The sequence below is a fragment of the Bison bison genome, unplaced genomic scaffold (genome assembly GCF_000754665.1).
Source record: "Bison bison bison isolate TAMUID 2011002044 unplaced genomic scaffold, Bison_UMD1.0 scf7180017864162, whole genome shotgun sequence".
In the NCBI taxonomy this organism is placed as follows: domain Eukaryota; kingdom Metazoa; phylum Chordata; class Mammalia; order Artiodactyla; family Bovidae; genus Bison; species Bison bison.
In genome coordinates this window covers 2,682,895-2,704,748 of record NW_011494734.1, presented here as the reverse complement: position 1 = coordinate 2,704,748, position 21,854 = coordinate 2,682,895, and the positions used below count along the sequence as shown (strand labels likewise).

The 21,854-nt window shown below is 39.2% G+C and overlaps 1 protein-coding gene across 3 annotated transcripts in view; it reads left to right on the top strand.

The window, feature by feature from the left end:
* COG5 (component of oligomeric golgi complex 5) overlaps nucleotides 1–21,854 on the top strand; it is a 281,698-nt gene that overhangs the window by 238,575 nt on the left and 21,269 nt on the right. For all 3 annotated transcript variants that reach the window (XM_010841464.1, XM_010841466.1, XM_010841465.1), the window contains 3 exons: nucleotides 7,023–7,126; nucleotides 10,239–10,476; nucleotides 16,208–16,284. In XM_010841464.1, coding sequence (XP_010839766.1) covers nucleotides 7,023–7,126; nucleotides 10,239–10,476; nucleotides 16,208–16,284 — 419 coding nt within the window. The remainder of the gene's footprint in view (nucleotides 1–7,022; nucleotides 7,127–10,238; nucleotides 10,477–16,207; nucleotides 16,285–21,854) is intronic.

Genomic DNA, 21,854 nt, shown 5'->3' with positions numbered 1-21,854 from the left:
TTGATGGAAAAGATATTAAACATACTTTTTTACTTATTACAGAATATAAAGACACATAGTAGTCTTCTCTACCTTGTTGAGATTTTATCCAAAATTAAATGTTATTTTAGGTTCAAAGTTCATCATCTCATATTATCAGCATTAACTCCTATGTCATCAATGACATAATTAATGATTATACATTTACAGTCATTTCATTATAACCACCTCAGCTATAAGTAGCTTTAAGCACCTTAGGCCAGTAGTTCTGATCCATTTATTACTGAGATCATCTTGCACAGATAGTGAATATATTACTAAGTTTATATAAGTTTTTATTGTGTGGGTTTGATATTCTTTATATTGAGATATTTTGTATTGTCAGGACTTCAGTATTTTTGTAATCTTAGTTATTTTAGGTAAGTACTTCCCTTACCAAAAAAGCACTGTTTTGTAAAGAGCTTGTGAAATATAATCTAACATCCTTTCTCAGTTTCCTCTGGCAGTTATCAGTCCTGTGCCCATCCTTTCCATGAAGGCATTCTCCATAATGCTGTCTTCTCTGTTTTATGTTTTCCATGAGTTGGAAACCTCGCCTGACTGTAAAGTTCTCTGACTACACCATCATACTATAATACAGACAGAGGCAGTTTTATTTCTTCCTTTCTGATCTTGATGCCTGCTTTCCACGCTTTTTTCACCTGCTAGAACACCTAGCACCACGTTGCCTAGAACTGATGAGAGTGGACTTGTCTGCTTCTTTCTCACGTAGGGAAAAGCACTGAGTATTTATTTTACTATTTGAAGTAGGATATCTTCTCAGATGGCTTTTATCAGATTAAACAGTTTCTTTTTTATTCCTGATTTAATGAGATTTTTTAAAGTTATAAGTGGTGTTTCATCAAACAGCCTTTTCTGTTTAAAATGATCACATGGTTTTACCTCTTTATTCTATTAATAAAATACTGAATTTATTTTCAAATATCAAACCAACCTCAATCATGATGTATTACCCCCTTAATGTATTTCTTTCTGGATTTGATTTACTTATAAGTGTTGAAGATGTTTGTATCTGTATTCATAAGTGATATTGGTATATAGGTTTCTTTTTTGTAATTCTTTGTCTGGTTTTGAAACTGTTTCCTCCTTTTCTATTTTCTGAAAGAATTTGTGTAGAATTTGTATTGTTTTCTCCTTAAATGCTTAATACAGTTCTCCAGTGAAGCCATCTGGGCCTGTAGGTTTTTTTCATAGGAAGTTTATAACTACAAATTTAATTTGTTTAATAGAGGGCTATTCAGATAATCTTTTTTTTTTTTCTGGATTGAGCTTTGATTCTTTGATTCTTTCTTAGGTATTTGTCTGTTCATCTAAATTACCTAATTTGTCAGAATAAAGCTGTATATGATATTCTCTGTCTAGTTAAAGTCTATAGGACCTATAAGTGATAACCTCTTTTTCTTACTGATGATTTGTGTTCTCTTATCTTTTTACAATCAGTTTAGTCATGGGTTTACCAATTTCATAATCTTTTTAAAGAAACATCTTTGGGCTTTATTAATTTTATCTACTGTTTGTCTTTCTATTTCCCTGATTTCTGATTTTAGATTTTTTAATTTCCTTCTTATTTTGAATTTTCTTTGCCTTTTGTTGTTTGTTTTTTGGAGACCATATACCATTGATTTTTAGACTCCTCCCATCCTCTAAATTTAAAGTTGTAAACTTCTCTTGAACTTTAATTTTCATATGGCATGCTTTTATCTTCATTCATTTTGAAATATTTTTTATTTCCTTTGTGATTTCTTCGATTCATTTAAAAAATTTTCTGATTATTTGCGGTATTTCTAGATATCTTACTGATTTCTTTTTTCTTGCTTATCACTTTTTTATTGAAATATAGTTGATTTGTGATATTGATTTCTGATTTAATTCTGTTATCATCAGGAAACATACTCTGTATGATTTCAGTCCTTTTAAATTTATTAAGTATTATGGTCTAGTATGTGGTCTGTCTTAGTGAATGAACCATGTATGCTTGATAAAAACTTGTAATCCTCAGTTGTTTAGTATCATGTTTGTAAATATCTGTTAAGTCAAAGTGTAGTGATGTGTTCAGATTTCATGTGCCTCTACTGATATTTTGATAGTGGTTCTATCACTTGCTGAAAGATAAGAGTTACAATTTTCCATGATTGTGGACTTGCTTTTATCTCCCTTCCATTCTGTTGATTCTTGACTCTTCAGTTTTGAAGCTATGTAACTAATTGTGCTGAGGCTCTTTTCTGTAAGTATTTATCATTTTTATGCCTTCTGATGAACTGACCCTTTTGTCATTATGAGATATCCTTCTTTGGCTTTGTTAATACTTATTATCATGCATTATTTTATCTGATAATAAATTACTCAAATCTTTTTATTCTTAATGTTTACAGAAGATGTATCTTCTTTTGTCCATTTACTTTCAGCTCCTCTGTGTCTTTAGTTTTTAAATGCATTTCTTGTAGAGAGTATAGAGTTGGGTTTTGCCTTTGTCTGTTCCCATAATGTCTGCCTTTGAATTGGAGTGTTTAGTCTGTTAACATAATACAATTATCAATAAGGTTTTATTTAGGTGTATAGTTTTATTGTTTTTTGTTTCTCCCTTTGTTTTCTTATTTCCTCTTTTCCTCCTTTTCTGCCACCTTTTGGATTATTTGATTGTCATTTTTTTTAATTTCACTTAAATTTATTTCTTAAATCTATGTCTATATCTCTTTGTGATTTTTTTTCCCATTGTTCTTCTGTGGATATGTGCATTCTTAACTTCCCACAGTCTTTTAGAGTTAATATTGTACCGTGTCATGTAAATATAGAAACTTTGCATTAATTGAAGTATATTTACATCTACTTGCATGGGGTATCCGTTTTTTATTTTAAAATTTCCATGTTGGTTCTTTTTTACATTTTGAATCATTCTGTTGAGATTTCCTGTTATTTGTGATGGGCATTTTTTTCTTTATCTCATTGAGGTTCTTGCCTGATAACTGTAGAGTGGATCATTTCAGAATTGGCAACTATTGATTGTCTTTTCCCTTTAGAATTGATAACATCTCCTCAGTTCAGTTCAGTCACTCAGTCGTGTCTGAACCCCATGGACTGCAGCCCACCAGGCTTCCCTGTCCTTCACCAGCTCCCAGAGCTTCCTCAAACTCAAGTCCATCGAGTTGGTGATGCCATCCAACCGTCTCCTAGCTTTTTGTTATTTAGTCATTTTAATATATCCTAGACAATGTAAACATTATGTTTTGTAGACTCAGTATTTTTATATATTGCTCCTATAAACATGTTGACCATTTCTTTAGCAGATAAGTAGCTTGTTGAGACTCAGATTGTACACTTTCAGATCTGCAGTTGGCCATGTTGAAGATCTCAGTTCTTTAAGCCTTAGTTGCAAGCCACTTGTTGTTTGCTTTGCACACACATGGTTGAATCAGCTGAAGACTAGTGCTGAGTTCACACGTGGAAAAATAGGCTTGTTTCTTCTGTGGCTGTCTCCTCTCTGAAGTTCTCCCCTTACTCTCAGCAACCCTGGTTGAACCACGGCCCCTTCCCATGTTCCTTTGACCTGAAAGACCTGAAAGGTTTGGTTTGATTTTCTCTCAGCATTTTAGCCACCTAGGCTTGCCACTACCATGACTAGTCACTCTCATTGCAGAGGCACAAAAAAAGGAACACTCACTCCCTTCTGATTGTTATATATTTCCACACTCCTCTAAAACTACTTGCTTTTTTTTTTCCATCTCCAGAAGCCTCCAGTAGGTTTTTTGTTTTGTTTTTGGTATTTTTCCACAATTATATGTAGGAGGATCTGTAGTTAGGCACTCACTCCTTCATACTGTGTAGAAAACTTGCCCTTCCTTCTTGAAATCTCCTGTCTATTTATTTTCACTATATTCCAGGATCTCTTCTTACTTCTCTGCCCAGTGGCAAAGAATAACCAAAAGCTCACTGGAGTCAAATGCACCTAGAAAATCCCAGCTTTTCCACTTGATGGCTTTGGATAACCTTAACTTGACTTTAGTTTCCCTGTCTATAAATTACTTTAAATTCCGCATCAGTAAGTTAGAGATTCTCTTAATTCTTAGAGGAAGGAACAATTGAGTTTTCAGTGGCATGGTTACCTGTGAAACCCAAAGCACAGTATCCAGCACGTGACATCTACTAAATTAGTACTGAAGTGAAAGTGAAAGTGAAGTCGCTCAGTCGTGTCCGACTCTTTGCGACCCCATGGACTGTAGCCTACTAGGCTTCTCTGTCCATGGGATTTTCCAGGCAAGAATACTGGAGTGGGTTACCATTTCCTTCTCCAGGGGATCTTCCTGACCCAAGGATCAAACCTGGGTCTCTGGCATTGGAGGCAGACGCTTTAACCTCTGAGCCACCAGGGAAGCCTACTCCTCTTAATCCGTCAAGGGCTCCTCTTCTGTATGACATGAAAATGGTATTCCTTACTCTATGAACTGTCCTCTGGGATCTCAGTGACTCATTTGGCTTCATCTTCTCTCTTAAAAGCCAAAGACAATCATATTTAGTTAAAATGTGTTAGAAACTACAACTGTGAGGCCCTCAGTCCCTGCTAGAGAGCCCATGTGGGTTTCCCCATAAGTCCTTCCAACTTGTGTCCAAAACTGAGCTCAGTATTTCCTCCCTCCATCCCTAAATCAGCCAATTGCTTATGCATTTACACATTCAGTTGATAGTGCCACCAAGTCATTAAAGGAGGAAAAAAATCTGAGTGTACCCTTCCGTCTTTCCATTCCATATTTCTCCCATCTGATTCCCAAGTCCTCTGTTCTTTCCCAGCGTCTCTACCTCTTCTCCTCATCTCTGTTCCTGCTGCCTCTGATTGGTTCAGGCACTCACCGCTTTGCATCCTACTATGTCCTCTTGCCTTTAGTCTAATATATCCAGTCTGCTGTCCCAGCATGATTTTTCCCAAATTCAAATCTTTAACCACGTTTTGTTTTGTTTTTTCCCATTGCTTAAAACCCATCGTTGGTTTCCCAGTCCCTTCAGGATATATTCCTGTCTCCTTAGCAGCCTGCACAAAGTATATCTGCTTTGTCTCTCTTCCACATCGGCAGCCACCACATACTCTGTTAAACTCCTTACAGTTCCCCAAATGTGTAACCTTCCCCAGGCTCCTGTGCTTTTGACATATGCTCCCCCCAGTCTCACACCCTCCCTCCCAGCACATACACTTAGCTTTTAACCTATTTTAACCTTTGAAAATTCAGTTCGCGCAATACCTTTTGTTTTTTAATCCTCTAAGTATAATTTGGATGTCTCTCCCATGTTCCCTATCAACTTCCCTGGTGGCTGAGACGGTAAAGCATCTGTGTACAATGTGGGAGACCCAGGTTTGAGCCCTGGGTTGGAAAGATCCCCTGGAGAAGGAAATGGCAATCCACTCCAGTACTATTGCCTGGAGAATCCTGTGGACAGAGGAGCCTGGTAGGCTACAGTCTATGGGGTCACAAAGAGTCAGACATGACTGAGCGGCCCGTGTTCCCTGGCTCTCAGAGCTCTGATACCACCACAGCTTATCTGTTGTCACTAGATTGTGAGCTCCCTGAGGGCACACTGTATGTGTGCATACACACAAACACTGTCTCTTCTATCTTGTTTCATTTTCATCCTTTATTTCCGAAAGGAGAGCCAAGGGATTGTGGGGCAGAAGGCTTAGAGAGAAAACACAGAGCCCATGTCTCTGTCAATCCTGTATACATATCTTTATTTTTATCAGCAAATTAAGGCTTGAGATGACATTTAGAAATCTTATGAATAAGGATCCTGTTTAACCTTTTTTCATTGATTTCAATTATTTGTATGAGTCAAAGTCATCCATCTTCCTTGTATGTAATCATGATTGAAGCATATATATATAATATACTTAAAATATAGATTTTGAAAGTTTACTGAGGCCCAGTCATATTTTCACATAAAAACCGTAACTGTGGCCTAGGATCATAACATAACTGATGAGTATACTTCGCTGCTACTGCTGCTAAGTCGCTTCAGTCGCGTCCGACTCTGTGCGACTCCATAGACGGCAGCCCACCAGGCTCCGCCATCCCTGGAATTCTCCAGGCAAGAACACTGGAGTGGGTTTCCATTTCCTTCTCCAATGCATGAAAGTGAAAAGTGAAAGTGAAGTTGCTCAGTTGTGTCTCTTAGCGACCCCATGGACTGCAGCCTACCAGGCTCCTCCGTCCATGGGATTTTCCAGGCAAGAGTACTGGAGTGGGGTGCCATTGCCTTCTCCGGTATACTTTGCAGTAGAACAGTTTCTCAACCTTAGCACTATTGATGTTTTTGGCTGGATGGTTCTTTGTCATGGGGGACTGTCTGTTGCATTGTAGAGTGTTCAGCAGTGTCTGTGTCCTCTTATTTACTGGATGCTGGAAGCATACCCCTCCCCCACCCCAGCCATGACAATCAGAAGTGTCTCTAAACATTGCCAGGTGTTCTCTGCAGAGCAAAATTGCCCCGTTGACACTCACTGCCGTCAAACTCTAAATAGAAATCTGATTCACGAAATGCTAACTGTTCTGCCCTTTGAGAGTCATTAATGTATTTATTATATCCAGTTTGGTCTAAAGCATATGATGTTGCTCCAGTTTTGAAGAATTACTTTTGGTCTTGCCTCAGTCTTTCCAGAAACTTTAAAAAAATGTGTTCATACTATCTTTGCTTCATAAGTGACATTACCCTTCTCTTCTCCTTTCTCCAGAGGCTCATTTGAGTGTTAAACTTTTTGAAAATATGAGAAAAGTGGGGGAGTTGAAATTTTTCAGTGCTGTGTTCCACATATTTTAAACTTTAAAAATCATTACTGACAGCAGTTATGAGAAGAGCAGACTTCTGTTGGGTTATTATAGTTAAACTGTGTATAGTCTGAATTTGATATAATGTGAAAACTTTTAGTCAAAATGCTTCTCACACCTCAGATTTTTTTGTGTTTGATCTATTTAAATTTTGCCTCTTCTTAATCTTCTTTTCAGGCGATCTGTGTTCTTATGGGAAATGCTGTGCAACCCTTGCTGACTTCTGTGGGTGATGCCATTGAGGCTATCATCATCACTATGCATCAAGAAGATTTTTCTGGGTAATGACTTCCAGCCAAAGGTTTTGCTAACCTTCATAGCATTTGTTTTTCATTCTCACCTCTACCTCTACTCTCTACTCTCTAAGTCTCTACCATCTAGACCATCTTGAACCTTGTTCCTCTCGTGATGGAGTTGGCCTCCATCCTTATCCTACTTTATTCGTTGTGCACCATTAACTGATTTTTTTCAGTCTTTATTGTCATCATTTGTCTCCTGTTATTCAGACATGGAACCATTAACATCTGTGGGACTCAGCTTGTTATTAATACTTCAGGACGCTTGGTACCATCTTGTTTTTGCAATTACATTTTTTTCCTTCCTTCTCACAAATAGCCTGTGCTTGAGCCTTTGGTATTGGTATGGTATTCCTTGTATAAAATGTCCTGTCGCTATTGCTCTGCTAGTCTGATTCCTACTCTGGCTTTGAGGGGAAGATCCTGCCCAGCCCTCTGCAAAAAAATGATTTTCCTTCTTCAGAGTCTTAGTGCAGTCTAATGTGGTCATATCACTCCTAAACACTCCATAAACACTGGTATTATTCCATAGCTATTTCATATATGAACTGCTTATCCATATCTATGTTTTTGAAAATAAAAATCATAGTTCCTAGCTTAGTGTTTACTGAAATCTTTTTAAGTAAAATGGTTTTGATTTAGTGTATTAAAAAACTGGAGAATTTGAAACAGTTTGCACATGTTCAAAGTGATTTTAAAAAACATACTTTAGAACTAAACATTCATATATTTTGTATGTAGATATATATTCTTTAGTTTATAGTTAATTTTTATTTTTAATTGCCTTGTTTCTTTATATTCATGTTGTTTAATAGAGTACCTACTTTACTGAATTTCTAGCCATTGGTCTATCTGTTTATGGAAAAATTATGTGACTATTGCACTTCTTTTAGTTTTTCAGATCACTTATTATTTCATTATGAAAGTATCTTTTGAAAGGTGAAAAGGTCAGTCTATTTTTAATAATAATGTGAAGCACAGAATGGTAAAGTGGGTTCTACACAAAAATGCTGTACTAATTGGATATAGGAATATGAGACTACTGATTACCAGCATTTGGAAATACATGAATTTTGTTCAAAAGTGATCTGAAATGTTCCAGTTAGACCAGTCATCATTGCCTCTGCAAAGGAAGCAAAACTGAAGTAATCTTTAAAGGCTTGTTCTAAGAGTCGTTAGATACTTCCTTCAGTTAATTGTGTTAATGAGCCATGGCTGGTGCCTGCAGATAACCGATTAGCTATTAAAAGTTGGTTTCCCAAAGAGATATGTTTTTGTTAGTTTGCTTAAATACCAGTGAACCAGATTGGTCCTTTGTCTGATAGGTTGCCCCTAGGAGGACCCTAGGTCCCTTGACGTGGTGGACAAGTGCCTCAGAGGAGGGAGAGCACACGCAGACCCCAGAACGACTGGCGCTGCTTCTCAGGCGTGCATTTGTTTATAGGCCTTCTGCCTTCTGCCTCTATGCGGGCTCTTACTGCAAAGACTCGGACGTTTCTGCTCACCTTTCTGCTGCACTTTATCACTTGAGAACCTCTTACTAAAAACTTTTGACATAGCTGGGAAAACTGAGTTTTAGCAATCGCCAGGCAAGGTTTATATTCCAGTAAATTTAAATCAGGCTTCTAATCCACACTGAAAATTGGTGATAACATATTTCAGAATTTTGTCTAATAGAGCATTTTACTTATGTTGACACATGTTTATGAAACTTGTTTTAGTGAGTTATTTTCCAGTCCTCAAGGAAATCATATCACCTGGCCAGATTAAAATTCTTAAAGCAGTCCTCCAGAGTAGTACCAAAATAATGACAGTGCTTTTGATAAAGCATAAGAAGGTTAGAAAGAGATCTGGTGCCTTCCCCCCCGCCCCCAATATAGCCTTTTAGACTGATAAAATCTGAATAAAGATAGGCCATTATGGTCTGAATCTGGCAAAACCAAACCCCATGTGAAGATTGCCATCACCTACTGAGGCTGTCCCTTTGCTCTGTTCCAAGCAGCACTCCAGCCCGTGATACTGCAAACACCAGTGTTCCACTGGGCCCCTTCCATGGCCTTGCCATAGTTAGGATGCTGTTTCTTACACCCAAAGAAAATCTCTTCCTGCTAGAGCCTCGCCTGTTTTCTCTATTTATATCTGCTTTCTGGAAATGCAAGACCTTCAGTTAGCATTCCACTTATAATAACCATTGTTGTATTTTAAAATAATTAAGTTCACCTCATTCTCTTGCTCTAGGCGTTTGAATCATGTCTGTTGTTCTTCCCTAAACCTTTGCCAATTTCGCCACATCATTCTCAGAATATGATTTATTTTTTGAAAGATACAGCATTATATAGCCAGTGATCTCATTGGCTCTCTAATTAATATCAGGTGATTTCTAATTTTGACATAACTCTTCTTTCCTATAAATATTGCACATTCTTTTCATATATTCTTTAAAGAGCAATTATAGACACTTATGAATTATAAATAGTATTTCATGGAGCATCAGCTGGCATCATCTGTTGATCCAAATTAAAGCCTTTCCAAACATCTTCTGGGAGGAAAAAATTGCATACCATGTGTATTGTTACATAACCAGTTCCACAGTCAGAATTCTACTATTGGACTGATTGGATTAAATAGCACAAGAGCAGAGATATTTTTGCCAAGAATTTGTTTGGGGAAGGCAGTGTTTTCTGTTGCTACCGAGTGTAAAATCCTGTTTCAGTATCTAATATTGATTTATTCACTAACCAGGCAAACCATGTGAGTGGATGGAGAATTGTAAAGCTGGAAGAGTCCTTGAGAGGTCAGAGTGCGTAAGGCATTCTGTGAATCATCCAAGACAGATGGTTGTTGGTTTCATTCTTCATAGTCTTTCAGTAAACAGATTCAAAGATTCCTTCAGTCGTCTTCCTAGCATCCTAAATCAGGCTTTAAAATAAGATTTAAACGTTGTATGATGCTTTTTAACTCTTAAAAATGAACAATTCCTTTTCTACCATTATGGAAAAAAATTGCTTAGGAGTGAAATGGCAGGCAGAGGGGGAAAGGAAATGTCCAAGAGTGCCTTTTAGTGAACTGGCTGATTTTTTTTTTTTTTCTTTTGCAGATCATTACCCAATTCAGGAAAGCCTGATGTTCCCTGTTCTCTCTACATGAAGGAGCTTCAAGGTTTCATTGTCAGAGTTATGAGTGACTACTTTAAACACTTTGAATGCTCGGATTTTGTCTTTGACAACACTGAAGCTATTGCCCAAAGAGCCATTGAACTTTTTATCCGCAACGCCAGTCTCATTAGACCTCTTGGTGAAGGTGGGAAAATGCGACTTGCTGCTGATTTTGCACAGGTAAAAAGGGAAAATATTTCAACTCCAATATTATCCATTTAAATAAAAGACCATCTGTGTATTATTCAGTGTTTTAAAGAATTGAAACATGAAGAAAAGTAAACCTAAACTTAATAGGTAAAAAAGGAAAGAATTTAAAGGTACTTTCGTACAAGATACTTTTTTACTTTAACAAAAGAATCACTCCTCTTTGATAGTTCAGGGTACATCAAGTAGCTCATTCCACAGTAAAGTAGCATTTCCCATTTTTCATAATATGGGACCTTCTGACGATTTTACTATTCTACCACGTCAGTAATGATAAGAATAACTGATTAACCTTGTTGGAAAATAATGAAGAGAATGAAATTTATCCTTCAAAGAGTGGGAAAGGACAGTCTGCTCTCATGTAAAGAGGAGCCCCAACACATGTGTGGTCCTCCAGGGTCAGCTCAGCGTTCCAGGGCAGGTTCTAATTCGTTTACATATACAGAGGTCCAGGTAGATTGTTTGATCCTCATCTGTTAAATAAGAATACCTTTCTTATGCACGGCCAGCCTTAAAGTCATTCCACACTATCTGATGTGAATGAAGTAGAGTCACATTAAAATAGCAGAATAATAATCAGCTCTTATAGAAAGGTTTTTTTTTTTCTTTGTCCTTTAGACAGACTTTTAAAAAGCCTTATAAATATAGTATCAGAAGCAGATTAGAACTACCTCACACATCTACTTTCATTAAAAAAAAAATTAGAAACAAATAATTCATATTTACATAGCATGTCAAAGGTGAACTCATTTTTTAAGCCTTTGAAAGCTGTTAGCCCTCCTGGTCTAAACAGTAATCCAAATGGATTATTCCCAATGGTGTGCCCCATCCTCCCTGTTTATAAAGGTAGACAAGTTGTAATGTCCCTCCTCTTTATTCCTGTGTGTATCTGGGAGCAAGTCGTGGTTCATCATTCCTACTCCCAGGAGAGAATGTGGTGGGCTACTTACACCAGGCAGGGGTTTTAGAGGCTCCTCTGCACCCAGCAGTTACAACAAGGTACATATCCTGATGTTTCAAGAACCAGGCTGTCTGCATGTTAATTGGTCTAGAGTTAGTCATTTTCATCCCCAAATGATATGCCCGAGACCACTAAGTCAGAGTAAGGAGCCTTCCTTTGTGAAATATGCCTTTAGTAACCTCAGCGTGAGAATACTTTTAAGTGTCACCTTTGTGTGGCTCCTTTTACCTTTCCCATTTTTGTCAACTTAATTCTTAGGCACCTGTACATTTTGTTGTTACAAGTAAACTGCAGCTTAAAGAGAATTATATGTCGTGTCATACTTGTGGGTATGACAAATTTATTGGGGTTACAGGGGTTACAGGCTGATTATCACATGAAAGCACAGTGATGTACCAAGACCTGCTCGTATTTGTTAAAAACACTGTGAGCTGTACCCCAGTGAGTGTCTGTTCTTCTTTCCCCCTTTCCTCCTTCATTTTATTTTTCTTTCCCTGTCCTCTTCTCTCTCCTGGGCTCCCTCCCCCACTGGTTTATTTGCATTCTGCTCCAGCTGGTTCTTGAGTCACTTTCCTGGAGGCAGCACTTCAAGTCCAATTAGAGTGGCAGCCGAGCAGGAGATGGCCGACATGAGAGTGCTGCGGGAAGAAGGCTTTTTTTTGTTTGTTTTAATGATATATCCCCTTATGAGTCCCGGGAGCTGGAGAGTGCTATCCTGTGACCCTTGCTATCGCAGCCTGCACCTGCTTAAAATGCCTAGCTTCCAGGGGCAGGATTGAGCTTCTACCTTCCTTGAACCACACATTCAGAATTTTATTTGGCATTTCCTTCTTTCTGAAGACATGTTGCCCATAAATCAGACCTTTTTCCAGGTCCCTTCTCTTAAGATGAATGAAACACATCAGTCGTTATTATATACTAACTTATTATGCACCAAGGCCACCTCTGCTTTCCATCTCTTACTCAGTGTTAGAGTATGTTTTCCAGCCGTGCAGTGACACTGGTGGCTGCACCCTCTGTGGGCTGACTCCTTCACTCCTGGACAGTGTCCCTGCTTCACAACACCCTGCCCCTCACTGTGTGGCTTCTTCCCAGCCCTGCGGGTCGTGGGCAGTGGAATGACAGGCACAGGCACTTTGGAAGTTAGTCGTGGGTATGGCCAATAGCTTTGGCAAATATTATCCAGCTATTGTATCTTCCCCTATATTTTACAAATATTAAAGTGAGTTTGGGGCCTTTATTTCATTTAATGTAGTTTCTTACCACAGCTACAATTATGTGATATTCTACTTCAGCTTTTGTACTTGGTTGGAAATATTTTTCTGAGGTAAATCAAAACACTTAGATGGCATTACCCTGACATTTATATTCATGACAGGCATCACCTGGGACTAGAAAGCCTTTTGGCTGCCTCATTACTGAAAGTTCTATCAACTTGTGTTCAAAATTAAACAAAACCATAGCAGCTATTGGAATCAAGAACACACTTATCCTTGATGGGTTTCAAAAAAAGTTCTTTTGATAAAAGTGCCTGCTATTCTGGCATAAATAACAGAAAGAGAAAGAACTCAGAAGAGTAGTTTGGGATTACTGATTATTTGTCATCAAGTCCACTTTGCAAAGGCAGATCATGATATATTTTTAAAGATTTATGTAGGAATCCTAACTTCTCCTCACTGGTACCATTACACAGGTGAAAGAGAAAATATTTTCAGGGAGCCATCTGGTGGGTTCATGATGAGGAACGTGCCCAGTGCATAGCCCCTTAGGAATCAGGTCATGGGCATGAGGTGGTTTCCTCATGGTAATTAATTCCCTACTGTGACCACATGGTCTCTGGGTTTACACTAATCACACAGCAGTCCTCAAGCACTAGGCTTGTCCAAGCCACTGGGGTTCTGCTGATTCAGAATCTCTCTGGGGACCTGTCCACACTGTCCTTTGAACCACACATTCCCCTCTGCTCCTCAGTTGTGTTTCTTTCCCAGAGAGAAGGATGATGGTTTTTTTAAACATTAACATTTTATTTATTTATTTTTGGCTGTGCTGGGTCTTCATTGCTGCGCAGACTTTTCTCTAGTTGTGGCGAGTGGGGGCTTCTCTAGTTGCTGTGCTTCTCATTGCGGTGGCTTCTCTTATTTCAGAGCACAGGCTATGCCGCTGTGGGCTCAAAAGTTGTGGCTCCCGGGCTCTAGAGCACAGGTTCAATAGTTGTGGCATGGGCTTAGTTGTTCACTGCATGTGGATTCTTCCCAGATCAGGGATCGAGCCTGTGTCTCCTGCATTGGCACACAAATTCTTAGCCACGGAACCACCAGGGACTCCCTAGAGAAGGATGACTTTTGACGTTGGCATTAAATTATTTACTCAGTGGCACTCTGAGCAGTTTCTGTTTATTTCTGGTTCCCTTTAAATATATATTTATATCTCTCTTGCTTTTTGCCTGAAAATTATAAATTTGGGGAAAAATCCCCAAATAATCAAGATTCTAATTCCTGTTGCCTTTTCTTCTGAACAGTGTCAGGGCAGGAATGCCCAGGAGTATCTGAAGATGCCCTGTGGTTAGCCAGATGTCCGCGGTGGGCATGGAGCAGCTCTGTAATTAGTTAACCATGCCTGCTGCTCACTGTTTGTTGCCTCCAAACAGGAGAGCTGGAGAGGGGCAGCTGCAGGTGCCGTTTGTATCCACAGCTAATGGCAGAGTCACGCCTCTAAAAGGAGCACTCCTGCCCTTCAGAAGCATGGCCTTTATTGTCTAGTGGAACTCTGGCAGAAGAAGATGGTCTTTAGTACCCTAGGGGTCCTGATGGATGAAAAATTTATGTTAAACATTTAACATTTTGAAATTGTCATATGGCATAGAAGTCTCCTGCAGTCATCAGAGATGACACAGCCATTCGAGGTCATATTCTCATACTGTAATTTTCTCCTAGCTGTTTTATTTAACATTCAGTCCTGCTCAAGTGCTAAAGCAAAGGTTGTTTGCTGTAATCTTTGAAAATGATAAATCCCACTGGGGTAACAAAAAAAATCGACAAATTTCAGTGTGTAAAAAACCATTATAAATGCACCTCCACAGAGAAACAGACGGGCATAGGTACATGTTAACCACATTTTTACTTTGTACTCACTGTAAAATAAGTACCACGTTCTATAGGAAACCAGAAACTCCTATCTAGTGAATAAACTAAATAGGTCCCAAGGAGCAGCCCATCGCCCACTGTCTTCAAGAACATTGGCTTGAAACTGCTCTCTCTTGTAATATTGGAAAGAATCTGACTTTTCTTCGTCAGATTTCTCCTTTTATTTACTTATTCTTTTGTGTTTTAGAAAGTTTGCTGACCACGTAAGGTTTCCCTCTAGGACATACAGTACACTCTGTGTCTTCTGTATGCTGAGAGAGAAATCCACCCGTCACGAGTCACCCTCAAGACCATCTGAAGAAAGGAAGCTGCTTTGTAATTCTCCCCTGACACTCAGTTCACACAGCTGATTTCACACTTGTTTGTTGTTTCTCTTAATAATAATCAATCTGCATGTGCATCTGTGTTTACACACACAGATCTCTCATAAGCTAGATGAGTGAAGATTATATTATTTAAATAAATATTTATCCTCTTCAATAAATTTGAGAACTCCTCAGAGGTAAGACCGTCTAATTCATCTTCTTATCTCCATGTCTAGTTTGGTGCCTGATAATTAGTAGGGAGTAAAAAATGTTTCTCAAATGAGTGAGTATGTCTCCATGGTCTTCTAATGGCAAGAAGATATGAACAGTTTTTCAGAAAGATGGCCAGCAAGACAGATACCCCATTTTTCATTCATATGTTTTTCTTGAAGAAAGATGTTGATTTACCAGGGCGCAGGCTTTTCTCCGAAATTTTCTAAACTGTTCTTTACCAGAGCTCTGTTCATAGCAAGTATAGTGAAATGGCTTACCATCTGCCATATATGCAAAAACTTTGCGTATGCACTTGGTAGGTAAAGAACAGGTAACCTAAAACTCCAATTAATGACAACATTTCCAGTCAAAGGAGGAAAATAAAGAGAAGTAGTAGTTGCTGAATTCTTCAGTCAGGAAGCAAATTAATCCACTAACAATTTAAAAGGGGGAAATTTTTTTTTTTTTAATGATAGTAATTGCTGACACTTAATAAGCACTTACTGTATGCCGTGCACATAGTGCTTTGTGAAATTATCTATTTTGTTTGCATAATTTTATGATGGGTATTATCTGTGTTTGACAGATGAGGAACTTGAAACGTAAAGAGGTTAAGCCCAGAGCCACACAACTAGTCACTGTAGATCAGAAACTGACACACGTGCGCTGCCTCCAGAGTCAGTGCTTTTAATCATTTTTCACCAGGCCAGTGAAAACTGTCATCATTTCTGTTTAATAGAAAAAGACTTGTGATGCTCACTTAAAGTACAGACACACAGGCAGTCTTGAAAACATTTCTTTTTCTGATTTTTCAATGGAGAAAAAAAATCTAAACCTTCTCCTCATACACAACAAAAGCTGCTTTTCTATTCTTGAAGGAATTATCTTATGACCTTTTTAGTAAATAAATGCAAAAGCTATCTAAGTTCTTGCCTTTTAATAAACTTGACATTCAAAACTGCCTTACAGTGCAGATCCAGTTAAGTTTACTTCAAGCTACAACTTTCTGTGATCCAAGTGGGTCCCCAGTTCACTTCAAGATTCTGATATAAAAAGCTATGGGATATCTTTTAATATTTCAGATGGAGTTGGCTGTGGGTCCATTCTGCAGAAGAGTATCTGATTTGGGAAAGTCCTATCGAATGCTGAGGTCATTCAGGTGAGGCATAGTTCTGTTATCACTGTTAATATAACCATACCCTATTAGCAGATAAATCCTTTCCTAGTCATGTTGATCTACACGAAATTGCCATTATTCAACCATTTTGTGGTATACAACAAACAATGGCATTTTCATATGGTTCATCTTGAAAGTTATCCAAACCAGAAATTTATAATGTTATATTCAATAATTTGTGTGTGTGTGTGTGTTGCAGTTCAGTTGCAGTTCACAAGATTGAGCTGTTAAATTTTTTATTATGCTCTTCCTAGGGGAATTTTTTAAATTCTCCATTCTTACAGAAATATATTGAATAATACCAGGCAGTTCATAACTATATAGACATCTTTTTCTGAAAATGTTATTGGTTCATTTATGATTTCCAACCCAGTCTACTAAAAAGGTCATAGGTTGCATGCCATTAAAAAAAACAAAAACAAACTATTAGAGCATTTGAAGAACCGAGTTTAGTGTTGAAATGCAGAGAATGACTGTAAATGTAGTAGATGCTTTAAGGTAACCATGGCTAATGCAATTGAGCACAAAATTCGGGATTGAGCTTCCTAGAAATCAATTCAAAAAGAAAAATGCGTTAATTCAAACCCATGATCTAAGAATGTATCAATTTAACAGGAAAATCCTTTTCAGTGCTGAATACTTAGGTAGACCTTTTACCAACTCAAATTTTAAGGACCATTGAATAGCTTAATGTCTAGGTCTTAAGTATCAGGTTTTAGAAAATAAAAAGATGTTGTGCATATGGCTGTTTATTCAGTAAGCCAGACTTGCCAAACTTTTCACATCATGGCACACATAGAAAATGTATATGTACAAAAAGATGACTAACGCTGAGAGCCAAGGGGATCAACAGTAGTTACAACTTGTGACTGAAGCATGCCAGATGGGAAGCCTTGATGTCAGCTATCCATAATATCCTGGAGCGTGATGTTTTTTAATATTTCTTTCTAAAGATAGGTAAGAGAATCCAGGCATGTGGCTTTCTATAAACTGACTGAGTACTAGAAACTAGAATAATCAATAAGTAGTATGTTCTTTAAAAGGTTGCTTCACTCTCTTATGTCACCCAAGATCTTCGTAGAAAATTCAGGTATAATAGCACTTGAAATATAAGAACCTAAGGTTGTTGATTGAAAGGGGAGGGTTATCTTTTACTTTTACTGTGTGTGCTTGGCAAAAATATTTTTAATGCCAACATAAGAGCCTGAACTTGTATTTTTCTCAAATGCCTTATGTGTACAAAGTTGGATTTCAGAAACAGTGAGGTCACAAGTGTTTCAGATATCTTCTTTGGATTAGCTCAAACCTTTTATAAGTATTTAAATATTTTGGAAGCCTTTGGGTTTGGCACTACCAGATATGGACAAGTTGAAAGATTAAGAGGCACTGAGCTTACTGATCTTCCAGTCATCTCTATGTACCATTAAAAACAACCTTAATAAAACTCCTATAAAGAGACGGTTGGATGGCATCACCGACTCAATGGACATGAGTTTGGGTAAACTCCAGGAGTTGGTGACAGATGGGGAGGCCTGGCGTGCTGCAGTCCATGGGGTCGTAAAGAGTCGGACACAACTGAGCAACTGAACTGAACTGAAAGTTACTTACTCTGAGTAAGATGGAAACACAGCAGTCCCAGTTGGATGATAAAATGCTGCCCCGAGTCACAGAATCTTAGCATGCTAGAGGACATTAACCAACTAGTTATTTTAAAAGGCATGGGAAAAGCCATGATTTGGAATTTGCTAGTTTAAGATTAGATAAATATTTCTGATAGTCCTGCCTCCCATATTTGGTTGTTTATTCCATGTGCGTGTATTAAAACAGTGCTTATCTTCCCATATGCTAATGCAAGACAACCTTTATCCAGGTACTTGCTGGTTTTTTTGTTTTTGTTTTACTTTTTGGCCCTACTGCGCAGCATGTGGGAACTTAATTCCCCAAGTGGGGATCGAACCTATGCCCCCCTACAATGGAAGTGCAGCGTCTTAACTGCTGGATCAGCAAGAAGTCCCTATCCAAGTGCTTTTAAAGTTGTGTCACAGGATAGAGATACATGTTCTGAGGGTTTCACATAAGAACAGTTCTTTTTTAAGTCACTTAAGATTTTCTGTCAACCCACCCCACTTTCCACATGAGAAAAAGAATCTTTAAAGGAGTGTTTAAAGTTTGAATAGTAACACCTTCTAGTATCGATTTAGGGAATAAAAAATTAATGATTGGTGTATAATTTTTTTAAATCCTGGGTTTTTTATAGCTACCTTCTATCATGAGGCAATGGTCAATCTAGATGTGTTTCAAAACTTCAACTCTGACTGACAGTAAGAGAGATTTTATGTTACCATCTGGCATGTACTTACATGCAAGCACCCTCAAAACTGTGCACACAAACATGCACGCAAACTTGTGCCATGAAACAGAAATTACTCTTCCTTCGTGCGATATTCTCTGGTTTCTTTTGCATTTGGTTATTTTCACCCATTTAATTGGTTTCATGATGCCCTAATGTTTTGCATCCAGTGGTTTCTCACCCTTCTCTCACAGCCCTCTATTCTTGAACTTGAGCTGCTCCAGTGGTAGGGGCCGAGTTTTGTTCCTTTCTCCATCTGTAAAGATGTGCACCCTGATCTCCTGGAATGCTGGTATGTGAGTTTCCTCCTGCAGATCCCTCAGCTCCCAAGGCATTGGCACAGATATAATCAGAGTAGTTGAATCTTGCCTATGGAGCCTTCTCCATATCTTTAATTCATTGAAAAATTCTAAAAGAGACTTATCTACCAGTGTATTCCTACAGTTGTTGGCTTAAATCTCAACAGTCAGAAAATTGAGATCATGGCATCTGGTCCCATCACTTCATGACAAATAGATGGGGAAACAATGGAAACAGTGACAGACTTTAATTTTGGGAGCTCCAGAATCACCACAGATGGTGACTGCAGCCATGAAATTAGAAGATGCTTGCTCCTTGGCAGAAAAGTTATGACCAACCTAGATTACATACTAAAAAGCAGAGACATTACTTTGCAAACAAAGGTCCATCTAGTCAAAGCTATGGTTTTTCCAGTAGTCATGTAGGGATGTTAGAGTTGGACTATAAAGAAAGCTGAGCACCAAAGAATTGATATTTTTGAACTGTGGTTTGGAGAAGACTCTTTGAGAGTCCCTTGGACTGCAGGGAGATCAAACCAGTCAATCCTCAAGGAAATCAGCCCGGAATATTAATTGGAAGGACTGATGCTAAAGTTGAAACTCCAATACTTTGGCCACCTGATGCAAAGAACTGACTCATTTGAAAAGACTCTGATGCTGGCAAAGATTGAAGGTGGGAGGAGAAGGGGACGACAGATGCTGAGATGGTTGGATGGCATCTCTGACTTAATGGACATGAGTTTGAGTAAACTCCTGGAATTGGGATGGACAGGGAAGCCTGGCGTGCTGCAGCCCATGGGGTCACAAAGAGTCAGACATGACCGAGCAACTGAACTGAACTGATTCCTACAGATATATGGAACCTACAGAAATCTTTTGGATTGATTCTAGTGCTTTTCTCAGTTGTTTGAGCGCTTTTGGACACCATTTGATAGATTTTAGGATTAAGTAGATCAGGAAATAAAGTGAAAGTAGTATATTCTGGGGTTCAAATCTAGCCCTAGGCTGGAAAGGTTTTAGGACCTGTCTTTGGAGAAGAGAAATGACAGTTCTGCTGCCTCTGCCTGTAAATGTGACTGGGCAAGGCCCTGGCCCTGCCAGTTTCTCTACAGTTGTCCTGAGAGGGGAATTGACTTAGGACAGCAGAGGCCCTTCCTAGAGAGGAGTCAGTCAGTACAGAGTTGTCTTTATTCCAGTAACTCACTTCTAGGCCCTCCTCTTGCTTCCTGCAAAAACTTGTTAAGAAGTCTGTATCTTCTCCAGAATTTAGTCCTGAGCAGTTGCAGTGGCAGGGCCCACTCTTGTTCATCTTCTTGCCTGTGCTATGACAAGGAAAAGGCATCATCTAGTGGTCATTTCCATAATTGATCTGGACTCTTGTTCCTGGACTGAAGGTTCGAAGTCATATCCGAACTAGCTCAGTGGCTATCAGTAGGAAACTGGCTAAAATAGGCCACATTCATTAGATCAAATATATGCAGCCAATTAAAAATTTAAACTGTTAGTTAATGTCCAAGAAAAAGAAAAATACTTCCTGGTGTATCACAAAATGAAAAAACAGGCCACTCACCAGTATATGCAATAGGCATCCCTGATGTTTTAAAAATACTGACCTATGGCTTTGGAGAGGACAAGTCAAGGATGAGCATCAAAATATTACCTTTGGAGAGTAGCATTGTTTCTAGTGGTTTTTTTAAAAGAGATTTCTTAAATTTTTCAAATTTTTTGCTTTGGTTGTTGTATATTTATAGTTAGAAATGTCAACAAATATATTTTAAAATTCCTCTTACAGTATTTCTCCCATTTAAAAATAACAAGTGAGCCTAAAAATAATATAAAATATACTAAAATATTATATAGTAAGGGGTTGGGGGGCAAGAAAGACAGCCAGACAACCAAAGCCCCAGCAGGTTTAGAGGCAGTGGCTACAGGAGGAGCAACAGGCCCAGTGCCAGGGAGGGTGACAGAGCCAGGCGGGCGCCTCCAGCCTGGACCTCAGGTGCAGCCTCCCCTCCCCCCTCCCCAGACACCCTCGCCTTGGCGAGCACCCCCTTCCCCCATCAGGCAGCCATCTGCCTCAGGGTGTTCTCCTTGATGGTGATATTAGTGTACTCTTTAATTAGGCCGGTGAGCTTCTTGCATGCATTTACATTTTCCTGTCTACATTAGAGTTTCTCAGGCAGCAGGAATCTTTTACCCCAGAGAGAAGGCTGCCTCAGAAAGCTGCTGACATTAGGGACTTGCTCCTGGGTATTTGTGTTGTAGCTGCACACAGGACGCGTGAGCCCCCATCCCCGTCCATCCCTCTGCAGCATGGTGGTGTCTCCCACGTGTTCATGCGGGAGGTTACCTTGCCTCCACCTGGCCAAGGGCCTGTCCATGCAGATCACTAAAGACCCTGCCTTCTAGCAGGGCCCAGCGTCCCCACTCCCCAGGGAACAGCCTGGTCCCTGAATTACATCCACAGCCTGCTCTGCTAAAAGCCTCCTCAGATTTAATGAAAAAGCACTGAGAGCTGTCAGGAGATAGGGGCTATTCTGATGGGTCTGTTAGCATGCCGGGCACTGGAGAAGGGAGACCATCAGTAACTCTACAGAGTGTAGCGTTCACGTCAGCTGTCTTCAGCTGGAGGAGTGGTGAGGGTTCCCCATAGCTACAGTTTCCCTCCCTGATTACCTGATGCTTGAGATTCAGAGCTAGGCCTGGCCTGCGTGTCTGTAGACCCGAGGGTGGCCGTCTCCACAGCTTCCAGGATGAGCGCTCCCACCCCCAGGACCCCAGATGGGTTCTGTTCCTTCTTTCCACTTAGGCCACGCTCTGCAGTCACGATTTCCGCACGGTTTCTGGGTTCTTAATTCCAAGTTCCTAATGTCAGCGTTGGAGCCAGAAGGCAGCCACATCTG